The sequence below is a fragment of the Corvus kubaryi genome, unplaced genomic scaffold (genome assembly GCF_017639235.1).
Source record: "Corvus kubaryi isolate FWS band 111438036 unplaced genomic scaffold, C.kubaryi_AGA036_p1.0 37260, whole genome shotgun sequence".
In the NCBI taxonomy this organism is placed as follows: Eukaryota; Metazoa; Chordata; class Aves; order Passeriformes; family Corvidae; genus Corvus; species Corvus kubaryi.
This window is the reverse complement of record NW_024581077.1, coordinates 3,221,567-3,244,428: the sequence shown is the minus strand read 5'-3', so window position 1 is coordinate 3,244,428 and position 22,862 is coordinate 3,221,567. Positions and strand designations below refer to the sequence as shown.

Below are 22,862 nucleotides of genomic sequence, written 5' to 3'. Positions count from 1 at the left end.
AAAATGAAATAATAAATCACTAATCAATTATAGGTAGTGATAGTGAACAGTCTGCACAAGGCCAAAACATTGTTTCAGTTTATGCCGGCAAAGTTACCCCTTTGGACTGTGATGGTCAATGTGATAGCAGTAGATAACAGGAAGGCTTCCTTATTTTTCTTATTTTCTATCATAATTGAAAGTAGGATAACACTAGTTAAAGTCACTACCAGGGATCAGACCTCACAGGGTCAGGTGCAACACTGGTGTGTAACACAGGTGCAACACTGGTGTGTGCAGGCACTCTGAGGTGGTGAAGGACTAGGAACTGAAGAAAGGAAGGTCTGGCAGCTCCCTACCACTGCCAGGTCCTGGTGCTTTGGACACTGCAACAAAGGCAAAAGAGAGGGAGGGCTGGGGAGGAAAGCAAGCAAGGGGTGGAGTTGTTTCACATCATAATGGAAAGATTTTGCCAAACCTAAGGGGGTAGTAACAAGGGGAAAAGCAAAAGCTGAGATGCAATAGAAGTGATAGCACAATAAAATGATAGATGAGAGCAGTACAGACAGATTTTACTCTTGTGTGAAGCAAGAGCTGTAGAAGTATGAGAGAAAATCTATATAAAGAAAGCTTGGTTTCACCAGAACTCAAAGTCTTTTAAAAAGGTGCATGTGAATATTCCAGGCCTTCAACCACTTAGAATTTCATATTCTCTCATTTGATTAATCAGATTTTAAACCATCACACACACCGGCACATAGTCTGTCCCCCCAATATTCCTGTGCTAAATGCTGTGAAGAATGAAGAATCTATTTGAACCACCTTTTTTTAGGTCCTTCCAGTATGAATGTCCTTTGGTTGCCAGAAACGAACACACAATTATTTATCAGAATTTTTTGAAGCATGAGAGGAAAACCAGAAGTATTTTTCTGAAAAAGAAATGGCTTGATTAGCCAAATGACTCTAAGGTAACTCAGTGCTCACACAGTGAATTGTCAGAAGCCTAACAACATATATATACTGCTCAAGAGAAAGGGCCTTGATGCCTTAGATTTGGGGTGGTTTTTTTCACAATATGACAGAATGGCTTGAGTTGGAAGGGACTTTAAAGATCATCTGGTTCCAACCCCCCCTGCATTGGTAGGGACACCTTCCACTAAACCAGGTTGCTCAGGAAAGGCAAAAAAACCACCGCCACCACCACCAAAGAACCTGCAGCCAAATCAAGATCAAAGCCATATTTCAAAGTCTCTGCAGATTTGGGATACCTCACTGATTATATAAACTGAAGAAGTCTCTAGGGTCTGATATTTGAAAGCACCCAGTGTTGCTTAATATTTCTGTAGGTGTTTCAAAAAGCACAAAACTGTGTCAGCTCTCCGATTTTATAGATGGTACAAAAGAAACAGAAAGACAGAGCTGTGTCAATGTGAGATGAATACTAAAACTGACTCTATTCTTTAATGTTGCCAGCAGCACAAAATAATCAATTTAATAATGGATTTTCTTTCAGTTAATTATTATAAGAATTACTTGTTTTTAGAAAGCTCTTCCCCTTCATTTATCTGTCCGGTTTTAATCTCTTAAATTAGATCTATAATTACTATGGATTCCAGTCTATAGAAGAATGATAGGAATAGTCACATTTTTTGTCTTGTCATTTTCTGTTTGTTAAAAGTAAACTGATCAAACCAAATATTCAGTACAAATGTAGTAAATAAAAAGCACTTGGTGTTTTCAAGATAATGAACAAATTAAACATGCATAAACCAAAAAAACCTGTTAAGGAGAGAAATGCTGCACTTTGATTTATTTTTGGTAATTGCATTTTTATGACAGAAGGCATTTTCTTAAGTGTTGACATTTTACCCGCTCAGGTTTGTTACTACTTACTGGTTTCAAATATTAATTTAGTAATCCTTTGCTCTTACACCAGGCCTGCAATTTGTAATGAGATTTACAGAATCTCATCTGATGCGTTCCCTAAAGCAAGTAACCAAGTCCATCCAAATTGATTCTGCCATTGATTTCTCAGCCTGTAAATTTGTGTGGATTGCAGCACTTTATTTGCGCCTTTACTCCTGGCTCTATGAATGTAAATCTTCCTTTCTTCTTTCCCTACCTTTTTATTTCCTTCCCTGCTCTCCTTTACAGATGCACTGTCTCCCTTTATCCTTATCTCTCTCTTCTCTTTTTGTTCTTTTTTCCCCTTCTCTTTTTTCCCCCCTCCCTTCTGCTGCCTTCTGTCAGTCCAGGCATGTTTTCATCTCATACTCCTTTCTAATTTCTGCTTGATTTCCCCTGCTGCTCTTCTCTGTTTGTATGTGGTACAGAGCTGCAGGAGGGTATAAAACATGCACACAACGAATTAAAGTGCTAGTACACTTTGTTAGCACCTACAAACTCACCTTCAGCTGCATTTATCAGAGAAGAAATTGTAAATGGGATAAATAGTTAAAACTGGAGACAGAAACATGCATTTCAAAATACTGGATGTCAGACTGCTCCTTTTTCCAGGGTAGCTACAGAGTGCCATCTACTGTCTCCAAATAAAACATTTTCATAGAATCATAGAATTTTCTGAGTTGGTAAGGGACCTACAAGGATCATCAACGTCCAACTCCTGGCCCTGCACAGGACCATCCCCAAGAGTCACACCATGTGCCTGACAGCATTGTCCAAATGCTCCTTGAACTCTCTCAGGCTCAGTGCTGTGGCCACTTCTCTGGGGAGCTGTTCCAGTGCCCAACCACCTCCATTTTAAAATAGGTTACCCTGAAATCACTTCTGCCTTAGTTGCTGTTTTCTGCAGACAACTACACACTCTAACTGAGTGCACTGACTGCAAGGAACCATCGTTCACATTTGAATTACTTCTCATTCGCTTCTTAACTCTCCCATTATGTCATCTTTAAGTGTTTGATTCCATTATTCCCTTTACAGAATTTTTCTGCATTTTTTCTTGAGTTCTCTCATGTGTACCAGAACTGCATTCATAAAGATTTTTAACAGAGGCAAAGGAATTTTTCCTAATGTTGTTTCCCTCATATTCAAGAAAAAATGGAGCAGCTGTTCTTAGGCCTCCTTAAATATCATATTAGGGGTTGACTGTAACTTTTATACCAGGTGATAAAATATGTAACATCCTCATCTTCAGCTTTATCAAAACCAGCCTTTTCAGTGAGTGTTGATAAAGCATTGGCAGGTAACTAATTTCTTCATCACTCTTAAAAGATCACCTGGGCAGTGGCTGCTATTATAGTGTGTTTGCTTAAGAAATATATTTTCCTACTTCAACTTCATAAATTTTATATCAACTTTTTTACCATCATAAATCCTTTTTTTCATTGTCATTCTAAGTACAATATGCAAGTGTGAACAATTGCATATTTTTAAAAATGTATTTATTATATGGAGGTGAATTGGCATATGCGTTCTACTTCCTATAGCTTTTGCACTACAGATATGGCTAAAGGTTATTTTTATAATGGTGACAACAACACCTACGTGTTCTTGAGTCCATCTTTCAGATTCTGAAGGATAATTAGATATGAAAGAAATACGAAGACGTGTTACGGATGGTCAGCCTCTATACAGCCAAATCTGAGTCATGACCAAAATGACCTGACTAGGCTTAAGAGCAGGGGTAGAAACCCATTGCATTCTAATCACAGCTTCTGACATTTTCCCGTTATTGTCTGAACTTCCTCTGAACATAATCATCCAAGAGCAGAATGTGAATTTTGCTGTCAAAAGGCCAAAATTATAAAACAGCACTGGCAGCATTTTAGGCATAAATCTGCTGACTTGATCAGAGACAGGGATTAATAACTGGGCCAACATTTTGTTGAGCTGCACAGCTTACTATTCAGTAGATACCCAGTTGTATTGACCTAGTTTTGCCCATGGCACTGGCTTTCAACTATTTGATCCAAGCTGCCTGTCATATGTGAAAATACTCATTTTCATTTTGAACAAGATCTCTTCTGATTCCTCACCAGCAGAGCTGGAAATATATTGGTTTGACTTTGCTGCCTCTTTTTCCTCAATATTCTGGTAAATAATAAATGGCAGTTGCTCAACTCTTGCGAAGTATTTCCGATGTGTAGGACTCGAAGACGACAAGTGTCACCGTATCATTTTGTGGATGAGGAATCTGAAGCTGGAAGAGCAAATGAGTTGCCAAGAACACTTAGCAGTGCACGGGCTAAGTGGAGAAGAGAAGCCATGCTTTCAGCTTACTGCCCTAGTTCTGCTCCAACCCCCAGGCCACACTTCTAATTAAAAACCTGTTTAGACTTCTTAGATTCTGGATCACATTATGTCTACTCTTCACATATATAACAAGGTGTTAAAGGAGTTGCTACAAGGCAAATCAACAGCAATGATGCAAAAGAAAAAACTCCACCTTTATTTTCTGATTCTTAAGAATACTTCAAAAATACACAAACTCAATACAGTATATCTTTTGCTCACAGCTGTATTTTTAAGTGTTTTCTGACTTTACAATGTAAAAAAGTTAAGAGATGAAGGACCATATGGAGTAGGACTAATACTTTGCTTTAGTCTTCTCTTTCAAAAATACAAAAATTCAGTTCCAGAAAGCTGAGATGTTATTTTAACATCATGATCAAGTTGGGGATACTGTTTGGATATTAGCACTGGGCAAAGATGAAGATAACAAATGCCCATTATTTCAGAAGTATCATGTCCAGATGAATTCTCCATGTATCCATAAGATTAAACTCACATCAAATAAGGCATCCCTCAATAATCGCTTCTCTTGCTTTTCTTTCTTTTCTTTAAAAACAAAATGGAAATGAAAAATCCATTTGTGTGAAGTGCTCTATAGTATGGAGGAAATATTGAATCTTTTCTACAAGAGGTATAATAGAGAATGCTGCTGTATATGGTGTGTGTTTGTATTGCTGGCAATTTTTATTTGTAAAATTAGAGAATGAGTAGAGCATCCTATTTCTCTGGGAGGAGTCACAGACACATATGTATGTGTTTGGGAGACTTACAGGGCTGGGCTTAAAATTATACATACTAATATAACACCATTTACACTTCTTATGAAAATTAAATTGTTAGAGGGATTTGAAATGGGGTAAGTACCAATAAACATGGAATATGTATGTATATGTGGTTGTGTGTGCTTGTGTATCCAAGGGAGAGCCACGTCTGAGGCCTTGTATGTAGTGACTGGGAACATGAATATTTGCAACCCTTTCTCAGGGGTGCTACCTTGATTGCTCAGGAAAGTTATCTGTTTCTGAAAATAACTTTTCCCATCAGTAAATTGCATGTTATGTTTACATCCTCTGGGTCATATTTTCAATTTACAGATGAAAGGAGCTGTGTGAGATATGCCTGCTATTATTTATTGATTTCTATCGTAATTAATAATTTTTTAATGAGCGTGGCAAAAGCAGGTACCCCTTGGGCTGGTTCAGTGATAAAACTGCAGTGTGACTTAACAAATGCAAGATCCTGATAATGTCAAACCAGAGTTTTTAATGAGATTCTGCTGTATGAGCTTGATCATATAAATGTTATTTGCTCCAAATCTGTCAGGATCAAACACAACTGCTATTGCTTTGCCTGGAGTTCGAAGTTTTTTCTTCGTTCATTTGTTGCAAAAGCAAGACTAGAACTTAAAATAAAAAGGTATCATATAAAGATTGATTCTACCTGTATATATAGTATTGCTATAAATTAAATATATTCAGTGTTTTGTTTTTCCTTCTAATAAATTTGTCACTTAACATAGTGAAGATGATTCCAATGGGGTGAAATTAACAGAGATGCTTGGATTCAACCATGAGGAAAAAAAAAATGCAAGTTGATTCCTACCTTGTCTGTTCACCAGTTAAAAGCTTTGTCGTATGTTAAATGGTTTCTTTAGACAATAGCAGGCCATTGTGTCTTAAGCAAAATATAGTATGTTTAATATGCTGTGAAAAATGCATACACAGAGGTTTGACGGCATAAACATTATAATTTTGTTTCTATACAGAGAGCCTCGGAAAATCATCCTGCACAAGGGCTCCACAGGACTTGGTTTCAACATTGTGGGAGGTGAAGACGGGGAAGGCATTTTCGTGTCGTTCATCCTCGCAGGTGGGCCAGCAGATCTCAGTGGAGAACTGCAGCGAGGAGATCAAATCTTATCTGTAAGTATTCCCGTTGGACTTTCCTGACCAGCCGCTTCATCTTGTTCTATGTCTGTACTGCAAGGGACACACAGAGAAGTCTTTCTCGTTTCCACGTTCTGAAATCCGAGCTGCAAACAGTTTATCCCTGAATATTTTGGGTATTTTGCCCTTGGGTTTTAGAGCATTTGTTACTGGTGTTACTTGCATTTAGCTGGGAATGAGACTTTTCGCTGCTTAATACTACCTGCAGTATGGTGACACTACAGGGAGGACCTAAGCACAGTGCAGACCTAAGCATCCCACAGTTGGGCCCATTATCCAATTCCATTTTTCCGAAAACACACTACTGAGTCTAAGGATATTTCTCAATCTCAGCTTTTTCTGGAGGAGAGCAAGTAGTAGGATGAAATCATCTATACTCAGGCTGCCATCTAGTGTGCACTCAACTGCTTAGCAAATGGCTCACTCCAACAAGGAGACTAATTACGTTATGTTAATTATCTCTCTGCCTCTAATTTGATGATCCCTCTGAAATTCTTTTCAAATTTTATTGGATGAAATGCTTTGTAGCCTGAGGTTATATTTTGGATACTTAGACTCAAAAACATCTTTTTAATTTTTCTTTCATGTATATATCAATATCACACATTTTAAAACCAGAACATTTATGTTTTAGGCTCTGTCAAGTAATCAAACATCTGACTGAAACAATCTGAATATGAAGGATTTTGAGTGACAATGAAAGCCTTGAAAATGTAGTTAAATATCCATTGACATTATTCACATTGCTTACAGAAAAAAAAAAAAGAAACTATCCCAAATTCATACAGATGTGACTGTTTCATGTGAATCACATCAATAGCCTTAAGGCAAAGAGCTGAAATACAGGAATTATTTATCCCAGATAAATGATGGACCCACCAGGCTGCAGTATCACACTGCCTCCCACTGTTGTGTTTTCTATCCCTGTGAATCCTGCATCCCTGGCTGTAATTTAGTTAGAGTTAAGGGTGGAGGATGGCTTCAGAATGGATGGTTTGTTATGTGGTTATGCAGCACTTTCCTGGTCAGTGTTTAAATCCATAAGAAAGCTGGATATGGTTTTTCTACATTGCTAAGGATTGTCTCAGCCTATTCTATGAAGAGTGAATTTACCTTCCACCTGCCAAAGTTTTGTAAAGAGGTGGCTGGAGGTGTTTTGCAATATATAGAAAATCTGGTTAAGTTATCACCAAAGGGAGGCAGTAACCTGACGTTGTGAGGATCACAACAGTGTATTTGATCTAGACCTGTTCCTTAAAAGTGCTGTAAGAAGAAATGAGAAAGAGCAAGTAAAGGGTATTCAGGTGCTGTGGGAGTAGACACAGGCAAGTGGGCAGAACAACCAGAAGACTACATCTGAAATGCAAAGAGTAAATTTATTTCATTACCTTGCTAACCAGAGGATCCCAAAGCAACACCCGGACAGAGACACAGGAACAGGAATGCAGGAACCACCAGGCTCAGTCCTTCCTGAGGGGCAGTGGGGCCCCTGTTTGTAGCCATTTGTCACGGCCCACACATGTGGAGTTTACCACTGTTCCGGTTTGGCCAAATTCAGAAATATATCCTCTGAGAGAGGGCAGGTTACAACCATCCCTCCCCCACCAGGTTTGGGAAAAAAATTAATTTTCCTTGAAGGAAAGTGAAAGAGATAAAAACTATTTATTTAACAAACACACAGAAAAAGGATAATGATGCTAAATAACAAAACCTCTCACTCTGCTGAGAGAAACCTGGGAGAACCTCAAAGTCCTTCTGTAGATCTCTCTCTCCCCCTCCTTGGAGCTAGGATGGGGTGGTGGGCCCACCTCCAGGGCCAAGGCCTCGGTGGAAAGTCCTCCCAATGTATTCTGATGTTGAAACAGTCCAGCAGAGGAAAAAAAAAGAAAAAAACAAAGTCCCAGGAAAACAAAAGTTCAACTCTCTGTCTCCAGAGAAAGAAAAAGGAGCTGAAAAACTGGCCAAAAGCGCACAGGGTGCTTTCCCCACTGTCGCTCTGCTGCTGCAGCTGGAAAAAAAAGTCTCTATCTCTGTGTGACCTTGAACAAGCTGCAAACTGCTTTGCAGAAGTTCTGCTCAGGTTTTCCTCCCCCCTCTCAGGCTCAGTTTAAAAGCACAGAAAGGCACAAAATTAATTTTCTGGGCATGGGGCAGCGATAGCGGATACACATCACAAAGTCACCCCAAGACATTCCACTCCTTATCCCATATTGTTGGCTGAATGCCCAAACTAAGATATTCTAACTCTACACACACATTAATACATATATATATATTCACACACAGCTATGTACTAACAGTGACAGTGACTCTCAGCAAGCAGTGGTATACAGGCATTCCACACTACAGGTGGTTTCCACCCAACAATCAGATCTCCCTGTGGTACACAACGTGTTGTTCCATCTTTCTGCATTACCCACCATGTGCAACCAGGTCCCTGAGCAAAGACAACCCCACGGATGGGTTTGTCTGTACTCAAGGCAGAATTCATCCACACAGTCTTTCTTAACAGACCTCTGACCTCCACTACTGGGACCTTATCTCCATCTACTGTATGCAGGGATTCAGATTGGGCTGGACCAGCTCTATTGGTGGAACCTCAGGTTTTAACTAATCAGGTGGCCTTTGCCAGATGCTGGTCCTAATTTTTGAAAGTTCCCCCATCCCGTGCCTTCAAGGTGGTTTTCAACAATCCATTGCACTGTTCCACTTTGCCTGCAGCTGGTGCATGGTAAGGGATATGGTACACCCACTCAATGCCATGTTCTCTAGCCCAGGTGTTAATAAGGCTATTCTTAAAATGAGTCCCATTGTCAGATTCAGTTCTCTCAGGGGTACCATGCCTCCAAAGGACTTGCTTTTCAAGGCCCAGGATGGTGTTCCGGGCCGTAGTGTGAGGCACAGGATAGGTCTCCAGCCATCCAGTGGTGGCTTCTACCATTGTGAGCACATAGCACTTGCCTTGGCGGGTTTGAGGCAGTGTGATGTAATCAATCTGCCAGGCCTCCCCATACTTGTATTTGGACCATCGCCCACTGTACCACAGAGGCTTCACCCGCTTGGCCTGCTTGATCGCAGCGCATGTCTCACAGTCATGGATCACCTGGGAGATACTGTCCATGGTCAGATCCACCCCTCGATCTCATGCCCACTTATAGGTGGCATCTCTGCCCTGATGGCCTGAGGCATCATGGGCCCATCGAGCTAGGAACAACTCTCCTTTATGTTTCCAGTTGAAGTCTATCTGTGACACTTCTATCTTTGCAGCCTGATCTACCTGCTTGTTGTTTTGGTGTTCCTCATTAGCCCTACTCTTGGAGACGTGGACATCTACGTGGCGGACTCTCACAACCAGCTTTCTTACTTGGGCAGTGATGTCTTTCCACTCTTCAGCAGCCCAGATTGGTTTTCCCCTACGCTGCCAATTAGCTTTTTCACACTTTTCCAGCCATCCCCATAGAGCATTGACTACCATCCATGAATCAGTGTAGAGGTAGAGCTTTGGCCACTTCTCTCTTTCAGCAATGTCCAGGGCTAGTTGAACAGCTTTGAGTTCAGTTGGCTTGATCCACCTTCTCCTTCAGTAGCTTCTGCAACCCATCGTGTGGGACTCCATACAGCTGCTTTCCACTTTCGTTTCATCCCTACGATGCGACAAGAACCATCGGTGAAAAGAGCGTAGCGTGTGTCTTCTGCTGGCAGTTGGTTGTACGGTGGAGCTTCTTCTGCACGTGTCACTTGTTCTTGTTCCTCTTCATCAGTGAGACCAAAGTTTTCACCTTCAGGCCAATTTGTGATTATTTCCAAAATCCCAGGGCGATTCAGTTTTCCGATACAGGCGCGCTGTGTAATGAGAGCAATCCACTTGCTCCATGTGGCATCGGTGGCATGGTGGGTAGAGGAAACCTCTGCTTTGAACATCCACCCCAGCACTGGTAGTCGAGGTGCCAGGAGGAGTTGTGCCTCAGTTCCAATTACCTCTGTGGCGGCTTGGATTCCTTCATAGGCTGCCAAGATTTCCCTCTCTGTTGGAGTGTAGTTGGCTTCAGACCCTCTGTAGCTTCAACTCCAAAATCCCAGTGGTCGACCTCGAGTCTCACCAGACACCTTCTGCCAAAGGCTCCAGGACAGGACCATGGGATGTGGATGTCCTCCAGGACCATGCTGTGATCTCTGTGCTTTTTATGACCTCTGAGTTTTTTATGGCCTCTGAGCTCTGATCTTCTCTCCCAAAACAGGGAGCTCATGCATGTCCCTGAGAGTTCCTCCAAGTCCCTCAAAACACCAATGTTATCTCTACACAGAAACTCTACTTCTCAGAACAGAGAGACAAAGGATAGACAGCAGTGGGCAGAGTATATGGGGTTTCCCACACTGGTATTCTCCAGGCCTTGGCATTCCCACCTGCAAGGTCTCTTGGAATCTCCCATTCTCCTCTCCACTCTCTGCTTTTAACCCTTTCTTCTCAACAGTGCCTTAAAGAGCTCTCTAAGTAAAAAGTTTCTATGGAACTACAAGAAAATCAAAATAGACTCTTATAAAGTTACCCTTATAAAGAGATAAGGAAGTCAAAGGCGTGTGCCAGGAAGAGCACAGACAAGAAACCCGAAGAATAGAAATGGAAATTTCTTTAGGACAATTATGCAATTTATTTTGCTTCGGTTAGATGCAGCAAAATAGGGCTGACTAACAGAGACTAATGAGATCAAAGCCTTTCACAGTACATTGTATTCAAAAATCCAGAAGTTCAAATACAAAGTTAAAAGGCCATTCTATTTTATTTTTAAGCAGGATATATTTAGAACTATTTGATGCAGCCATGGTAGAATTTTTAATTTTGTCTGTTTTGTAGTGATGTCTTCCATAAGTTCTAGTTAATGTTACCAGTGTTGAATCAGCATTTACTTGTCATGCAAGAATTGTTTATTTGTTCACTGAACAGAGAGGGATGGAAATTATTACTAAATTAGACTGCGTGCGTATCCCCAGGCAATCACCCAGTCAGGCCCTTGTTACTTATTTAGTCACAAATAACTATTATGGATCCATTTTTCCATATTCCAACAAAATCAGTTTCATGCACAGAGCTCATTAATTGTACCATTGTCTAGTGAAGGGTCCCAGACACCTTAATTTCATAAGGACTGCAAAAAAACAAGTCTGTTTCTCTCTGTTCCTTCTTGTCTCATCCCTCAGAAACACTTATTTCCCTACAGAAATACTTTTCCCATTTGTTTCTCAAAACATAATCTGATTTACAAGAACAAATATTACCCTCAAAGCTGCTATTTCTAATCGGCTGAAGCTTGGTTAAATTTCTTACAGATAGGAAGCATAGTAAGTGATTTATAGATCTGGATTTAATTTCTTGTAAGATTGGTATTGCAGAATTACAATGAAGCCAAAAGAGCTTTTCGATTGTGATATTTTACATGTTTGTAAAACTTGCTGTGACCTGCTTTCTGGCCTATCCCTCAAATATTTATTATCTTTCAAAATGCTACTTCTTTCATTGTTTTTGTTGTCCCTGCCCATTGCAAGGGAGGTGACCTTTAAAGGTCCCTTCCAACACAAATTGTTCTATGATTCAATTTAATCAATTTAGCTGGTGTCCTCCTGTCTGACCATAGGCAGGGTGCTTCATTTTCCTAAGTCTCGGTCTCCCAGGTGGACAGTGAGGATCACATGCACTCTCCTAATTCATGCCTGTGCTGTGAATATGGCAATGTTGACTGGTGGAGAGGTGTGTATTCTCACCTTTGGGAAAATACCAATAAAAATACCTAAAATAGACTGCAAATCCACCAGTGAGACCCAGAAAGGCTTTGCCTTTATGTGCAATTCCTTGGAGTGATACACTGAGTGTATACATAATTCCAGAGTCAGCCCACAAGGCTTGGACAAATTCCATGATCTCTGCCTCTCCTTCTGCTTGACTGTCGGGATGTGAGGGGAAGGGGTCCAACCCTACAGCCCTACAGAAGCACTGGGAAAGATGGTGCCATAGCCTTGGCCCCATGGACGAGTGAAATTTGGATTTATTTTTCCCAGATGCCGCCAGGTGGCGGCCCAGGATCAGTAATGACAGCGGTCTGGCTTTGGAAACTGGCTGAAACCTTATAAAGAGCGGGGTTAACAGAGGGTTTTTTCTGTTTTCAGTTAATTGGAAATGTTTGAAAATTATCTCAGAAAGAAGGCTGATATTCCAAATACTTCTGTGCAGAGAGAACAAATGAATTCTATCTGAATCTTGAAGGTCAATTGAGGAATCATGGATAATCTTCTATGTCAGATAGTAAAACATTTCAAATAGCCCACAAATGAATTTTTATGTTACATTCATGAGAAGATGGGGTTCCCTCCTGAAGAGGTTTTCTTAAAACGTTGGTTTATTCTGGCTATAATTCATTATACTCTTTCAAATCACCACCCAACTAAACATTCTCATTTCTGAATGCCTTTAAAATGAAGTAACACATACATCACCAATGTAAATTCATCACTGTACTAGAATATATCCCTCCATATGCTATTTTCCCCTTACTAAGTATGCCGTAACTATTATCAGTAGCATTTTGAATGCTAATTGACATTAATGTTTGATTTACTACATGCTGTGTGCACTGAGATTAATTTTTGTCTCAGATACTTATAGGCCAAAGGAAACAGTTCAGAATATCAATGGAAGAATTATTTCTTTCGGAGAAATGAGGTGCCAGTGTGTTAAATGATTTGTTTAAAGTAATTTTAGAAGTCTGGGCCAAGTTTAGAGGGTGTTTGAACTCAGATCTAACCCCAAGTTCTCCATCTGTTAGGAAAATGCAGTCTTCAATAAAAATAAAATGTAATGTTCCTTGATGCTATTCTTGCAGTTTTAAGTTGCACTTCCAATGCTAAGGGATATTTTTCCTATTAAAACAACAATGGGAACCCAGTGTTGGTTAGTCAAAACCACCTGCATTAGAACAAATTATTTCCGTGAGCCATATGCATAAAATGGCCACCCATTGTGCCTACACCCTGACAGAAAGCAGTACAAATCTTACCGTTTTAGGAAAGATGTGCATAGTGAATTGCAATTTTTAGGGGAAATTCCTGGGGAGGCAGGAAAAGCAGGACAGTCCTTTTCAAAGAAAAATGGCCACATTGTTTTTTGCATTACAATCTCAAATCAAAATCTTGATAAAACACAAGTCTTTCTTTTAGGTGTCCTAGCCTGAATGCTTTAAAGCATTTTCAGTGCCAAGTAGGCAATTTTTTCAATAGGTGCAGGACCTAAACCACAGAGAATTAGTTTAGACGTGCAAGTTCAGCAACAAAATTCAGATTTACAATTTCACAGAAATAGTTACTGCATATTGCTCCTTGAGTTCCTATGCTGACACTTCTTTTCAAACAGTTTTATAGTTTTCCATAAGGCTGCATCAAGTTGAAGTTGTATACAAATGAAGGAATTACAGTGAATTAATAGGCATAAGGGGTTAACAGCAAGTATTTGCATTTGAATCTTAACTTTTGAAGTTACTGAATTTTTTTGGTTTTGGTCAAGGTTAAACCTCAGATTAAGATACTTACATTTAGACATCTGCGTGTTTGCTGGGTGTCTGGTTGCCATTAATGTCAAAGGAGGCAAGAGAACAGTTCAGCTGGCCCACTGTGAGCTGTGTAGAGCAGGCTGAATTTCTCTGTAAGCTTTATTACCTGTATTGATTTTTAAGCTTAAACACCACATGCATTCATCTCCATATTTAGGTGTCTTAAACTGAGTCTCACATTTCATGTTGGTTTGCCCTTTTAATATATATTTGCTTTTTCAGCTAACATCGTGCTTCCTTAATTGCAAATAAAAGTAACATAAAATCGTGAAGCATAAAGGCAGTATCAGTTTTATTTCATTCTCCTGTAGAAATGCTTTATGTTCACAATGGCTGGATGCAGCGTGACTTGGAGCCTGAAAGTAGAATCAAGAGAAAAAGTAGACTGCTTGCTCTGGAGTGAGATGACTGTTCCCAGGCAATGCATCCACAGGTTACCTTAAGGAAATAAAACAACTTTTCTGAAGGGTTATTGCTCAACAGCAGCAGGAAAGAGTAGAAAAACAACAGGCTGCACTGCAAAGAGACGTGTAGTACTCTTGTAACACTTCCATTTCCCCTCTCATCTAACCTGAATCAGGTGAATGATGTTAACTAAAGCATTCTGTGTGATTTTCCTGGTGATCTGGTGTAGTATCAGGATGTATTAATATATGGGGAAAGACACTATCTTTTTTTTCCTGTGCTTCTTTCTGAGAGTGAAATAACTATGGATTGGGAAGGGGCTGATGGAGATACTCCATGGGGTTTTCTGACACTGGTACATGGCACTATATAAACCTAGTTTACAACACCAGTATTTGAGCATCTCACTTTAGTATTGTGTCTGGTGTTTTATACAAGGTTCTCCCTTGCAGAGGGAAGGTCATCTCTTATATTGATCAGATTTTGTCTTGTGTCTGTACATCATCCTGCTGTTGGTTTTTTTGTGAGACATTTGCTATCCCTTATGAACATTTTAAACATTTCTTTGTACTTGGTTCCTCCCACACAACTCCTACCCACCTTCTCAGTCACACCTGTAGCCAAAAATACAATATGCATTTGAAAAAAGAGCATTCTTCAATTTCTACTCTAAAAGTGACCTTATAGAGCAGGATGGAATCTGTGCTTACTTATAGCAAATATTTATGCTTTGTATTTGCTACACTTGTATTTAACCTTCAGACTGACTTCCCTTACTTGGGTACAGAGAAGCTTTCAGCTTTCTAATTTAAAATGGTTTTTTGTTCATGGTAAAAGCAGTAAAACTGCTTAGGGAAAATAGTGTATTTCATTACCTAGTTACAAAACTAAGATAAATGGAAAATACCATCTGGTTTTCCTTCTCAGATTTTCTTTTTTTTGAAATGCAGTTGTCTTGGAAAATGTTTGAAACATCTCTATAGGGCCGGGTATCTTTTCTCCTTGGATCATCAGTTTGTCGTTCGTGTAGTAGTGTCAGGATTGTAACAGATATTCCCTTTGCCCTACAGGAATTGTTTGCATTGGCCCTGACCATATCCTTAGGATGCTTTCTTCCCCATGGTGAAGCATGGTAGTGTGAGTGGTGTCTGACTCTGTCCTCAGGCGTGGGACAGTCTATCAAATTCAGTGGCCTTTAGCTGCAATTTCCTGTAGACTCCTGTAACATTTTAAACATTAGTCCTATTTAGTCAGTATGTTTACTGTGTAAACTTGCTTTGTAGTTATGTATGGAGCACTGTTTGGAGTATATTGAAAATGTTAATATATGATCAGAACAGTGATTTAAATGGGTAGATCAGTGCACCTGACTGGACTCTCTTAAAGTAGAATTTGTTTGAAAATCAAGCAAGAATGTGTTGCTACACAAAGGATCAATACTGAATGGTAGGTGATATATGTGACAGATCTGTAAAAAGAAAACCTCTGGAGAGGAAAGAGCTGAGAGCACAGGCATTGTCATATGTTAATGGGATGACATCAACTGGAAGGACAGGTAGATTAAGCTCCTTAGAAGTATGTAGTGGAATAATCTACATTCAGGCTTTGGTCATGTTGGGAAGCACAGAGTATATAACTCTTTAGGCCCCCTCTGTAGCTAACAGAAAGGTGTAGCCACTTCTGAATACAACTTGCCTTGCCCTAAAGCAGACATTTTACGTGGGTCAGATGACCATTTTTCTGTAAAAGTTTATATTTGTTTTCACAGATTATAGAGAATTTGGCATAACTTCCCTTTATTGAAATAAATCCCACCCAAACAGACCAAACATTCATTAGTCTTTTTGATGGAGAATATGGAAAAACAAGTATAAGTCAGATAATTCTAGATTTTATTCTCACCAGTAAGGAAGAATGGCCTAAAAATGGGAGAATAAAACAATGAAACCCAACTTACCCTTGAGTAACCATATAGTGTAGTGGCAATTTTTATGATTTTGTGCTGAAAGGGAACGAGGAAGTAACATGAACTTCAAAACCAGTTTACTGTGCAGTCACCATTGTGAAACTCAAGTAATCAACACTGAAAAAGTGAAAGCTGAGTTAGTCACTGTGGTAATAACAGCCCAAGCCTTAAAAATGTAGACATGTTAGGTAAAATTTGGGGGGAAGTTCAGAAGGGCAAGATGTAAAATGGTCTGTACTTTCAATAATTAGAAAAAGCATCAAGAAAATGTTTGATGAAAATGGAAAACCAAGCAATAAATTAATTTCCCAAAGAGCTGGAAAAAAGATTGTTTAAAAGTGAGACCATGAGAGTTCAAACCTTCCATGCATTTTTTTGTTGTTTTGTCTTTAAAAACAGATGGATCCACAATTATCCAATTAGGGCAGTTATGAAGAAACAGAAAAGTCTTTAAAGTAGACTTAGGCAAAGTCAGATTAGAATTTAGACAAGTTAGGTGTTATAAACAGATTAAGTTAATTCTTGTATACTTAAGGAACTATTCAATGCAGACCATTCATAATTTTATTCAAGAACTGAAGGAATATTTGGGAGCATAGAACAGGTTGCCCAATTTTCAGGGAAAACTTCTGGGAGAAATAATCAGTCTATTTGCAGATACTTAGAAAACAACAGAAGGAGTAATAATCCTGATGAATTTTTCAATAATAAATTGTGAAATGTAATTTTCCTCCTTAAAGAACATTAGTCACAGGTTCATAGGTTCACAGAAGAAGCCATAAATGTCATCTTGCTGCAACTTGCAGCCCCTGTAAGCTACCTGTCAACATCTTCATAGAGTAGCAGGTCATAAGCTTAAAAAATAACTGGAGAAAAGCAGAGAAAAGCAAAGATGTTGTCATGACAAGAGCTAATGGAAAGATCCGGGGCAAAACAGTTGTTTAATACAAGTTCAGATATTGCTGACAATGCTGGGAATTCTGGGATTTGAGGATGAGTCTGAAATGGTAAAAGGTCTCTAAGAGTTCTCAACCTCTTTATATTTATATGGGATCATCTGGGTGCACAGTGCTCTGCCTTTTCCAGATAAACTCAGTTTCACCCCTCACAATGCATGCAGACATATGTTCAGTACTCACTGTCATCATGATGAGCCAAAAACATTTCACAAAACTGAGACACCCGTGCAACTTCCCCAAACAAGAAGAGAGATTTAAAGGTACAGAAGGCAACTGGGAACCCAGTGAAGAGAAACTGGGTGCAAACAGATTTATGCTTTTGAAAAGCTTCTCTTTTATGTGTTTAAAGAAATAGCTCTTTGAAAAGAACAGACTCTCTTTTCCCATGAAGCTGTGGAGTTTAGAATTCATGTCAGGAAAATCTTAGCATCCCCCTTGACAGTAAAAATGCATTATAATGAAGTATGAACTGTGTCCATTTTAACACTTCCATCTGGAAATAGTCAATCTTGGAGAAGAGAGCTGGTAGCAAACTGTTTTTCAGTGTTGTTGGTAGATACATATAATCTGATGGCTGGAAGTGGAGCTTGGACATAGTCAGCCTCAAAATACGAGGCATTTATTTTGTAATCACGGCTACTGGGCTGTATTGCCAGAGAAGCTCATAGACTTGCCATTTTGCAACTTCAAAACAAAATAGGTTACTTTCAAAAATACAAGTTTAATGAAAATTCTAGGGGAAAAAAAAAATACTGCCAGAATATTCTGGAATGCTGCATATATTGCTGCATAATTTCATCTCATTAATCTAGGAATTTGTCTTCCAGCTGGATTTCTGTCTCCCCACCACAACTCTTCACCTGCATCTTTCTGCAATCTATAACATACATTGGAATTGTCTTGATGTAGTGTTTCCTAACTTTACTATCACATTTCCAAGCACATGATCAGAAGCTAACAAATTATACCAACAGTTCTCTTGAATAGGTATGTCTTTTTTTCCCCTAAAGAGTGTTAACTATCAGACCTGTCAGTTCTGTGTCATACACAGCTAGTAAATTGGCCTAGACTAGGGGCTGTATATTTCTGTTGTGATGAAATCGTTAGTTGGCTCTAAAACATTCATTTTACTATTGCCTCAGTGAGTAGAAATTATCTCATGCCAGACTGCTTGCTCTTCAGCTCCTCGTAGTTTAAGGAGGAGTGCACATTCAATTCAGACATTCTGACTTGGCGAATTTTGGTGTAACACTGTCAAGCAGAATTATGTCACATCTGACTGAAGATTTGTTATGAGGTTTGCACCCCTCAGTGTTGCCGCACTGCCAGGCCCACAGTGTAAAAGTGAAAGCCAAGCTGCTACTGCTGGACAAAATGGCTAAAATCCCTGAGCTTTATTCATTCAGATCTTTGCCTCAGGCTGGACTTTTGCCTTGTGCTCAAACTAACTAGTCTCCAGGAATCATTCTGCTCTACTGCCCAGTCAGTTTTGGGTTTCTGAGTGATTAAAAAAATTATCTTGTGACACAAGCTGCAAAGTAATGGAAATTGGCCATCCATTAAATAGGGTATTGGAGGGATATCTGCAATAGTTTGTTGGAAGAATTTTCTGAGATCTTTTTGAAAAAATAAGAATCTGATCAAGCAAGCCACCAGAACAGTAACAAAAGGAAAATCACTTAGAGAATACATGAGCTATATCCTTTCCACTGCTTATAAAAAACATGGTTTATTTGAGAGTACATAGCTTTGTCTATTCAAAGTGTCTGTGTCATAATCCTCATCTGTAGAGCCACAAGTAAACTATGAATGTTGTGCTTCAGGGGAGTTTTAATATGAAATGTGAGCACTGAACATTTACTTACATCATTCCAGGAAGACAATACCACTCAGCCATTGACACATTGCCTCCTGGTTACTGGGTTGAGATCAGTATGGATTTGCCATGGCAGCAGCCAATGGCTGTCTCACCTTTCACAGGCCACAGTGCCCTACTCTGTGATGTGGAAATATGAAAACACCTATCAAGCAGAGCTCAAGGCAAGGATATCAGTTTTTGAATTCATCACTAACTCAGTGCTCAGCGTCGCTTCTGTCTCTAAGCAGCCTCTAAAATTGTTTTGCCTTTTTATTTCAGTTCCCAAGTACCTATTTCTTGTTGGCTTGAGCTGAAATTAAATTCTTATCATCTTTGAGGTATAAGAAACTTGTTAAAAAGGAAACCTTTACCTCATTTCAGAAGCAAGAGAATTTCAATCATTATTTCTGCTTGTACTATCCTTTGAAATTCAAATGTGAAGCAAAAACTCTGCAGCATTATGAGTAAAATTGAACAATGCTGGTTTAGTTATATCCATTCACTTACACTTGCAAATGTGAGAGTTAATTTAGGAAACAATTACTGCATAAGGAAAAATACCTTTTAGAAGTGTATGGACACCAAGGTATATGGAATAACTGCTACTAAAAGGGCATGTCTAAATGACCCAGGATGAGAACAGGAGACAAGAAAATACAAATGCTGAAAACAGAATTAGAGAGAAAGAGGGATGTGTCAGAAAGGCAGGAAAGTGAATGGAAGTAACAGTTATGTGTAAAGTAAAAGCTGTAGGAGGGAGGAGGGACAGTTTGATATTTTACCAATTCAGAATAGAAAGAGAGCAGGAACTGCAAAGGAAACGGAATGTGTGAATGCTTGTGAAGATGACGCTGTAGTGAGATCCATGAAATTAAGTGGTGGCAGGAATTGAGTGACCACACAGAAGGACAGAAAATAAAAAAGTAGCGACTAGATTTGAATTTAAGAGCTAATTATGAGCTCTCCATTTTAACAGTAAATAATATTCTTACTAACAATTCTGTTTGATGGATGTTTCATGTATAAAATTGATGAAAAATATTGTTTATATTTATTTTTAAATCAGTTAATAAACACTGGCCTGTGTAGTTAGCTAGTATTTTTCACTGGTAATACCAGTTGGCTTAATATGCAAAAAGTATGTGTTCCTTTGTCTGAACTTTACCATTTAGTAATATGACAAAATGTCTTTGATCACCTTGTAGTTGCTGAATCCCATCCAGTTCAGGTTGGTACTTGAACAATCTGGTAGCTATTTAGTGATCTGAGTAAAATAAGTTTCATGTCCATTCAGGCTCCAGGGAGCCTATGTGACCTTTTCATATGCTGTCATTTACTTATTAAACTAGTTCTATTTATTAAACTAATTTTGAGGAATTCTGATGGAATTGAGGGGAAATGGCTCTTAAGATGTCACTTCAGTGAAATTAGTTCAAAGTTTGCAAATCTGGGATCACTCATAAAAGCTACAATCACATGGGAAGCAGATCTTGTATCAGAATTTCTGTACAGTTTGGGTTAAAACATGTCTTTGCCTATGGTTCTAGGCTTAACAGGTGCCATTTGGAATGATTCATGTGGTCTGGTGAGTCAGAAAACTTGTTTGTTCCTACTTTAAAAGGCAGTGTGTGCAAGACACCTCTTCAAGAACATAATTTTTTTTTTTTTCTGCTTCAAATATGCTTTTATATCTCTTTGTTTTGGCTTAGCTGCCTCCTTAAAGTTCCTGGCAGAAAAAGGCATGATACAGCTTATACCCCCATGGTGGTTCTTGTTTTCCAGAGAGAGAAGTTTGCCTCTAGAACATCCAGCTCATCAGAGCATAAAGAACTGCTTACTAGAGGCAAAACTTGTAACTCCAAGGTAGCCAGACAAGGAAAATTGTAAAGGTTGCTGAAATTGCTAGCCCGTAAAAAGAGAGAAGGAGGATGCTGGGCATGGAGAATAACAGATAGGACATGATCCTATGTTTTCAGTGGAGTTGAGAATGAGAAAACCACTGTGCTTCTCTGTGCAGCTCTAACTAAACAGTAGAAAGTGTAGGCTCAGAAAAGATCAGAATTGAGAAAAGTGAGATAAAAGCAATAAAGCAAGCTTGAAACTATAGCAAAAGCTAAGCTGGAGAGTGAAGACTCCCCCATGCATTTCTTCTATCTTTCTATTTGTAAACCTTTTTTTCAGTAGCAAGGCAAAGACTGTCCCATATCAGTATTTCCTCTGCTGGGTGCCACCCCCACAACCATGTCCCAGATTGTCCATGGTGCTGAGCTTGCTTTACTTCCACAGCTCTTCCAGCAGCACCCAGCAGAGCCTCGACCTCAGGCAGGATGTGTGGCCTTCGCTTTGCAAAAAGCTGCTCAAAGGCTGTACTTTGGCGACACGCCCTGGTTCCTTAGAGTTGTGCTTTTTGGTGGGCTCTATCATTCGTCAAGAGTTGTGGGGGCCGTGGAGTAGAATGGTTATTCCACCTGCTTGTGAGGAAGGTCTTCCTCAGACGTGTTCCCAGCAGGTCATCCCTAATGGGCTTTTTCCCAATGTTCCCTGTTTTACATTCCCAGTGACTAAGCAGGACTGCTGGAGAGCATGGCCCAGCTTTCCTCTCATCTCCTGATAACATGCTTGAGAATATTTAAATTGATGTGCAAAATTACGGCAGATAAATAGGGTTCTTTGTATCCTCTCTGAATGCAAACAATAGGAATTCTGGCTGTAAAGAGTTGTCATTATTCAGACTTCTGTTTGCTTTTTCAGGCACCAAAAGCTCTTATTTTATGAAAAGAATTTAGACAGAACTTGAAAACTCTGCTCTATTGTTTGTTCCGTGGTAAAAGAATGCCTTTCCTTCACCTTTTAATTTAATGTATAAAAGCATGTACTATGTCAGTGACAACTTAAGGAAGAAATGAAAATAAATCCTTTATGTTTCCTCCCCCGGGAAAGGATGTGTTTTTCCTTTCTTTTCCAATCCAACAAGGTGTTCCAAGTATTCATTTAACCACTATACAAACACAAAATAAGGTGGCCTAAAGAAAAAAATGGCTAAATAAACCAGATTATTCTGCTAGCTTCTGTTTGAATGACCTACATACAAATCATGTTCACTTTCTAGAAGACAACCAGACAGCAACAAATCTGTTCAGAACACAATGAATTTGTGCTAATAAGGACTACTCAAATATTTTGGAGGAAATATAACTCTTCCAGTTTTGTAAGAGTTCGATCTGTGCAAAAAGTAAATCTGATCTTTCACTTCAGTTATGATTCAGTATTAAATGAAGTAGATCATGCTTTATTTTGAGTCAACCAGTGCAAAGGCCCAGTAATTCCTGTGAGCTATTGTTGCATCTTTTTCTCCATCTCAATTTAATTTTGACTGTAGTTTTCAGCTCTAACCTTCTGTTGCAGCACTCCTCTTTGTTTGTAAGCTTTCGAGCAGCTTTTTGCCGCAGCACGCAGAAGAGACAGACTTCTGTATAAGCTGCAGGCTCTTCTTATTTCCATTATGTCAACTTCATTTTGAAGTTAGGCATCAGAAATTGTGCAGTCAAGTTCATCCTGGGCCAGGACATTAGGGCTGTGCAGTCAAGCTCAGAACAGCTACTTTGCTTATTGTATAATACTTTCTAAAGAAGCAAGTCTGTTTATTGTAGAAAAACAAAAACAACGAACAACCAAAACACCTTTGATATTTATTAACTTTTCCTGCACACACTTGCACCTTTTTCTGATATTTTTAACTTTCTTTTACTGATTATTCTTAAAAAAAATTATGTTAAATTAATTAAAAGCAGTCATTTTAATCAGATTTAACAATTTGCAATGAAATCATATTGGGAAAAATGTCACTGCACACAATTATTATGAGACATTATATTAAGATATTGTTTTGCAGGAAGAAAC

The 22,862-nt window shown here is 39.1% G+C and overlaps 1 protein-coding gene across 31 annotated transcripts in view; it reads left to right on the top strand.

The window, feature by feature from the left end:
• Positions 1-22,862, top strand: part of DLG2 (discs large MAGUK scaffold protein 2) — a 998,396-nt gene that overhangs the window by 773,959 nt on the left and 201,575 nt on the right. For all 31 annotated transcript variants that reach the window (XM_042024070.1, XM_042024069.1, XM_042024064.1 and 28 more), the window contains one exon: positions 5,999-6,155. In XM_042024070.1, the coding sequence (XP_041880004.1) occupies positions 5,999-6,155 (157 nt within the window). The remainder of the gene's footprint in view (positions 1-5,998; positions 6,156-22,862) is intronic.